Genomic DNA, 7,606 nt, shown 5'->3' with positions numbered 1-7,606 from the left:
ATGAACTTGGACATGAAATGGTCTTGGGCATTTTTTCAGTCAACTCGTGTAGCGAACTACTCCTTGGCATCGAGCCTGTCCTTCGAATTTACCCCTTGACTACTACCCTCATACGCAACTGAATATATGACTGGCAGTGTATGTTAGTATTGATTTGTTAAATGAAATGATTGCCGTGCACTTTAAATTTTTTAATAATGTTAATGGAACGCAAACATTGTTTGAAAGAATGAGAAAATATTTTAGAATCGGGCATCGATAGCAGGTCTGCAATTGAATACAGTTGGGAGAATATGAGAATGCTGATATGATAGCGGATACTGCATGTCTTTTATTGATTGATTGATTGAATATTGTTTAACGTCACTCGAAATAATATTTCACTCATATGGAGACGTGTCACCATTACCGGTGAAGGGCTGCAAAATTTAAGCCTATGCTCAGCGTTTATGGCCTTTGAGCAGGGAGGGATCTTAATCGTGCCACACCTGCTGTGTCACGGGGCCTCGGTTTTTGGGGTCCCATGCGAAGGACCGCACCATGTAGTCGCCTCTTACGACAAGCAGGGGGTAGAGTTTAAGATTTGTTAATTAATAAAGATATGTATAACGTATTCAAATTTTAACCAGACAATTATGGTGAAAGACTTGCAAAGTCTATCGAAACAATTTTTTAATCGAGTATGAGGAAAAGGAAGGGAAGGGTTAGATGAATGACTTTGTATTGCTTGATATTCCATGAAAATAAATGATATGACGATTCTTGAACAAATATTCTAACAAAATTCTGACGGAAATATATCTGAAATTAATTAGCGAATTCTATATTTGCTTTGTGTAAATAAATAGCGAGTTACCATTAATTGCATGCTCAGTTGCTCACGTGGTACATTTTGGCGGGAATGCTTCAAGTAAACAAGGCAAAGGCTATTTGAAAACTTGAAGAGAATAATTTGTATCGATACCTGCTACAAATTGTTTCCGGGTCGTTACTTATACCTCCTGAACGAAGTCTGTCCGTGCAGATTCGTGTCCGGGCCATAACTTCTTTGTTCTTTAACTTAGGCATACCATATTTGGAACAAAGGTGGATCATCATGAGACGATGTGTCGAGTACCTTCATGACCTCTACGTGACCTTGACCCTTGATCTCAAGGTCAAAATTAAAGTTTTTTTTAAACTACAATGGATTCTTGTCCGGGCCATGACTTCTTTGTTCTTTGACATAGGTATACCATATTTGACAAATGAGTGTATCACCATGAGACGATTTGTCACGTACCTTCACGACCTCCATATGACCTTGACTTCAAGGTCAAAATTAAAGGTTTTTACAATGGATTCGTGTCAGGGCCATGGCTTCTTTGTTCTTTGACATAGGCATACCATATTTGACACATGAGTGTATCACCATGAGACGATGTGTCGGGTACCTTCATGACCTTTATATGACCTTGATCTTTGACCTCAAGGTCAAAATTGATTATAAGGTTTTAACATAGTTCTACCATAAGACATGGGTATATCACCATGAGACTATGTGTCATGTACATTCATGACCTCTTTATGACCTTGACCTTTGATCTCAAGGTCAAAATTATAGGTTTATGCCATGGATTTGTGTTCTGACTATATCTTCCATTTTCTTCTACAAAGGCATACCATATTTTTACACTCAGGAAAGAGATAATTTATACCTATTAACAACACCTTTTGGGAGATAAGGGTAAGCGGGGGTATTCTTAGTGAGCATTGCTCACAGTACCTCTTGTTTGTCTTTTGTGGTAGACGTTTGATATTTGACATGTAACGATAAGTGATCATTTCATGCAGATGTGCTGGGTACCATGGATAGTGTCCTTTGATTTTGAACTTTATGGTAATTACACAACTTTCGAAGCTTTTGTGAGTACATTTCTCAAGCTAATGTGTCGTGTCCCTAGTTTGTGGCCTTGAAATTCCACATACATGTATATCTAGTCAAGCATAATGCTTATGAATGAACATTTTGTTCTGCCATACTGAATTAAAATCTCATTAAGATGTGCTGTATATATACTCCCATGTTGAAAATCGTGGACGACTCTGAGGCCCTTGAGGTCTTTGATTTTAATTATTTGCAACCAGGGTGTACTTCATGATATTAGAATACAGAAATTATATGGATTGACCACTGACCATGCTGTCTCCAACTCGCCATTCCGAGAGTTTCAACATGCAGGTGTGGATTAATGCATATGATTCCGAAATGAGGTTACTTGGTTCAAACATTGAAATGAAACTTCAATCCATGCACACTTTGCATGTGAGTCAGGTAGGTCTGAATAAAAAAACCCTCATTTTATACAGAGTATCGTGGCAAATGCATGGAACATACAGTAGATTTGTAGACAATATGGTATTGTGGTAAATAAATACAAAGCAAGTGGAAGATGAGAAAGACCTTGCTATTATCAATGAATTTGCATACGAAAAATATACTTATAACGAACGTTCCGCAATGTGTTGCTAATTCGCAGCAACTGTGAGTCACAAGTTTCATATTTTGTTATATTGAAGTAATTCTTGTAAAACATGAAAACTAAGACAGGAATCAATAAATGGAAGTCAAGAAAAAATAATCACTACCGCCATACACCAAGTGATTAATAGCTTTTTGGATGGGGGCAATGAAAGAGCGCACTAGATGCAAGTGAAATAGAAAACTTTTTAAAAAATCTTATTTTTCTGTGTTTGTGAAAAAACAACTATGGAAGATTACTCAGAAATAGATTTCGAGATTTCTTGAAATCATCAACCGTACGTTAAATTGTTTACTACATGAAAATAAAGAAGCTTTTTATATTTATAGATTACTCTTTTCGCTTCCGTTCTCTCATAATATATCGATGAAAGTGGGATAAGTAGCATAAAATATTACCGTACATTCAAGTTTTATGTGTTAAAAATTCCGAAGGTATTCGTTATTTTCGAAAATGTACTTTAGTTTCTTTATGTGTTATTGACCCCAATACGGGTAGTGGGGTATTTTGTTTTGTCTGGGGTGAGTGTTGGGGTAATTTGTGGTGTTTAGGAATAGTGGTGGGAGGATTTTGTGGTGTTTGGGGTGAGTGGTTGGAATAATTTGTTGTGTCTTGAGTTAGTGGTAGGGATAGTTTGTTGGGTCTGGGGTGGGTGTTGGGAATAATTTGTTGTGTCTGGGATTAGTGGTGAAAGTATTTTATGGTGTATATGATGAGTGGTGGGGATAGTTGTGTCTGGGGTTAGTGGTGTGGGTACTTTGTTGTGTCTGGGATGAGTGGTGGGGGTATTTTGTTGTGTCTGGGGTGAGTGGTGGGAATAGTTTGTTGTGTCTGGAGTTAGTGATAGGGATAGTTTGTTGAGTCTGGGGTGGGTGGTGTGGGTACTTTGTTGTGTCTGGGGCAGGTGGTGTGGGTACTTTGATGTGTCTGGGGCAGGTGGTGTGGGTACTTTGATGTGTCTGGGGTGGGTGGTGGGGATAGTTTGTTGTGTCTGGGGTGGGTGGTGTGGGTACTTTGTTGTGTCTGGGGTGGGTGTTGGGGATAGTTTGTTGTGTCTGGGGTTAGTGGTGGGAATAGTTTGTTGTGTCTGGGATGAGTGGTGGGGATAATTTGTTGTGTCTTGGGTGGGTGGTGTTAATACTTTGTTGTGTCTGGGGTGGGTGTTGGGGATAGTTTGTTGTGTCTGGGGTGGGTGGTATTGGTACTTTGTTGTGTTTGGGGCGGGTGGTGTGGGTACTTTGTTGTGTCTGGGGCGGATGGTGGGGATAGTTTGTTGTGTCTGGGGTTAGTGGTGGGAATAGTTTGTTGGGTCTGAGGTGGATGGTGGAAATAGTTTGCTGTGTCTGGGATGAGTGGTGGGGATAATTTGTTGGGTCTGGGTTGGGTGGTGTTGGTACTTTGTTGTGTCTGATGTGGGTGTTGGGGATAGTTTGTTGTGTCTGGGGTGGGTGGTATGGGTACTTTGTTGTGTCTGGGGCGGGTGGTGTGGGTACTTTGTTGCGTCTGGGGCGGCTGGTGGGGATAGTTTGTTGTGTCCGGGGTGGGTGGTGTGGGTACTTTGTTGTGTCTGGGACGGGTGGTGGGGATAGTTTGTTGTGTCTGGGGTGGGTGGTGTGGGTACTTTGTTGTGTCTGGGGCGGGTGGTGGGGATAGTTTGTTGTGTCTGGAGTGGGTGGTGGGAATAGTTTGTTGTGTCTGGGATGAGTGGTGGGGATAATTTGTTGTGTCTGGGTTGAGTGGTGGGAAAAGTTTGTTGGGTCTGGGGTGGGTGGTAGGGGTAGTTTGTTGGGTCTGGGGTGGGTAGTGTGGGTATTTTGTTGTGTCTGGGGTGGGTAGTGGGATAGTTTGTTGTGTCTGGGGTTAGTGGTAGGGATAGTTGTGTCTGGGATGAGTGGTGGGGATAGTTGTGTCGTGGATGAGTGGTGGGGATAGTTGTGTTTGGGACGAGTGGTGGGGGTATTTTGTCGTGTCAAGAGTGAACATAAATACACCTTTGCTTATTATATGCCATATGGCACGCTACTGACAAGCAACTTGATGGTGTAGGAATTTCAACAGTCTCCTTTATAGTCAGCATTTCGGAAATTATATTCATTTGTCGTTATAACGATCTAGTTTGCCAATAGGATCTGCCATTATGCCATTGTGTTCTCACGTGTGTCATACTAATTGTTAGACCTTTATTTGCACACCGATTTTGACTACGGTTTACTCCGTTTATCTGATCAATATATATGAATCACGGCGGATGTTACCGGTCTACAGGGGATTATTTCTTCTCCAAGGTACCTGCTCCCACCTCTGGTATGTCTAAGGGTCCGTGTTTGCCCAACTCTCTATTTTGTGTTGCTTATAGGAAATATGAGATTGATCACTGTTCGTTGTCTTGAATTTTTCATATTATACGTATATGCATTAGGTAATAGTATATATATTGATTCTATTACGTAGAAACATCTCACTATTAGTACTATATGTGTTACCATTTCAACAAGGTGCACTCTGTTTAAATAAGTGAATGTTACTGTTATAATTCATTATTAAATTGTTGTTCGTGGAGGATTGATGTTCGTGGGTCACTCTTACCCACGAATTTACATGTCCTCGAACTTTTTTTTTAACCAAGTAGAGTTATCTCTCCTGGTAACATCGTATCACTTATCCACGAAATTACGTCCCCACGAACTAGCAAAATTTTGCTCACCCCGCCCCCCACAAATTAAAATGATTCCACAGTATATAGAAGTTGAGGTAATAAAAGAACTATTGAAAACGTTTGTCAAGTCGGATACAGAGTCTGTTACCTTCACATCCTGACGTCATAGGAGTTCGGTAAAATTAGTTACAAGTAATTGACTACAAGTAGCCAACTACTTGAAAATGGAAACGTTAACTACGAAACACGAATACACATTCCCGCTGAGTTAATTAGGTAGGTATTTAATCTATTTACGATATAGAAAGAATCTAATCCGGGCAAAATACATTGAGAAGGGTGCATTGTAAATCTGAAAATACGTTGTTATGAAGAACATCATTCACATGTGTATCTATTCATAGTTTTCAAGAAAGGAATATGTTTTTATAAAATAATTGATTTAATGTTATATTCACGAAGGGAGCGAGTTTATCATGCAATGACTTTTAAGACAGCAGTCGCCTAATTATATCGGCTATTTATTCATTTTTGTGACAAAAATCCTTCACGTTCAAATTATCTTTAATAATTGTAAGTAATTGAGTGTTTGCATTTAAGAAAACAAATAATTCAGAGTTATATATTCTCGAAGAGGAGTAATTCTAATAAATCAGTATGTCATCAGTCTTCTAACATCACGCTTAAAGAAATCAGATACATGGACTAGCGTAGGCCTAACTTCTGCAACCGTTCACTGACAATAGTGACGTCTCCATTTGCGTGAAAGATTATCTATAGGGGCGGTCAACAATATAATCAATCAATCCATATGAATGAAAAATTCTCGAGGGGGGCGTTATACAAAATATAATAAATCAGTTAGTATACATCGTAATATGGGAGCAATCTGCAGATATCATGCGCGAGATAGTCGCTTGGTTATACATTTTGAAAGAAAGTATTCCTGAATGAATTCTAAATCGTTTGTGAAAACCTTATGGAGCTGCGTAAATAAATGTATTAGATTTTTGATAAATTCAGGGTTATACCGTTGACATTGCCCGATTTTCGCATAGCAACATGCCATCAATGTATGGAATTTGAAAGTTAATGGTATTTTCCATCCAAATTCATTTTAATTATTTCCTGAACATAAATACATTGTTGTGCGTGAAAACTATCATTAGATGTTTATGTTCATTATTTATCATTAATAACGTATTAGCTCATTTTCAGATTTAAAATTCACTCCTTATCATGTCTTTCACCTAGAATTGAATTTTTCTAGTTAGTAAATGCACATCTACTTCAAGATTTGTACTCAGATTAACGTGCATTTACGTTTTGCACTGCAGAGGCTAAGAAACTGGTAAAATCAAGCTTGAGGTTTTTAAAACACCGTATGTGCAACTGACTCTACACCATCTAAATAAACCTGATATATTGTTATATTGAAACCCAGTAACCTGTTTCTTGTAACTGACTATCAATAGTTGTAGCCTTTATTTCTGGTAGTAGCTGGATACTAATAGTTAACCCTTCTCATTTGTAATAGCTGGTTACGTTTTGTATGAGTAGGTAAATGTAGTTACTAAAAGCTCACGTTTCCAGTTTTAAGAAGCTGGCTAGTAATTACTTTTTTCTCTTAGAATAGCCAGTTCCTATAGCAACTGGTTACTAGTAGGTACCATTACTGATCTCGTTATATGTTGTATGGTGAAAGTGTCAAAGGTTGCACTATAGTAAACTATATTTGAATGTATAATAGATAGTAGTTTACTATTGGATTTTAAAAGAAAATTTTACTATACGTAGAACAATGTTACTTTGTAAATCGGGATCTGTGCTATCAAAGCATCCAACTATTCTATACTATATTCCTCCTTCTTCCTTCTCTCACACTTTAAAAGCGACAGAATTCAAAGTTATCTTTCTTCTTGCAGTTTTAGGGGGGGGGGGGGCACCATTCTTACTAAATGGTTTTCATACTATCCTATTTTCGATATACCTTTATTTTGCGACGTTAAACGATACCTTTATTTTAGCTACTGACATCTGCAGGAACGTTATGAATGCGCTGTTTACATATTTTTAATTCATGAATTAGTCGATGTTATATGTTAAGAATTCGTGAATATAAGACTGTACATTATGTGAACACAGAACAATCACAGGCGGATCCGTAATTACATGTAGATCAATTGTCAATGGATAGCAGTAACAGGATGGCAATTTTTAAATTGTTATGTTGTTTAATGACATGATGAAATCCAGTTTCATAAATTCAAATTATGTAACATTTTGGAAAACACAACACATGGACTTAATCTAAATTAAAATCGCATTTACTTTTTAATTTCAGTTATCATTGTTCACATCTTTTGCAATTGCTAGAAAATTCACTTTGATCTTACTTGTCAGTTAGATCTACGTTTGCATTATGTTC

The 7,606-nt window shown here is 38.1% G+C and overlaps 1 protein-coding gene across 1 annotated transcript; it reads right to left on the bottom strand.

Annotated features, from left to right (window-relative positions):
- Positions 1-3,656: 3,656 nt before the first annotated feature.
- On the bottom strand, positions 3,657-4,686 carry LOC130053629 (uncharacterized). Its single transcript, XM_056160994.1, has 2 exons — positions 4,678-4,686; positions 3,657-4,376 (listed from the first exon to the last, which is right to left on the bottom strand). Exons 1-2 carry the CDS (start codon positions 4,684-4,686, stop codon positions 3,657-3,659), a joined length of 729 nt encoding a protein of 242 aa, XP_056016969.1.
- Between the last annotated feature and the right edge of the window lie 2,920 nt (positions 4,687-7,606).

Source organism: Ostrea edulis, chromosome 3 (genome assembly GCF_947568905.1).
Source record: "Ostrea edulis chromosome 3, xbOstEdul1.1, whole genome shotgun sequence".
NCBI lineage: Eukaryota > Metazoa > Mollusca > Bivalvia > Ostreida > Ostreidae > Ostrea > Ostrea edulis.
This window is presented reverse-complemented; position numbering and strand designations above follow the sequence as displayed.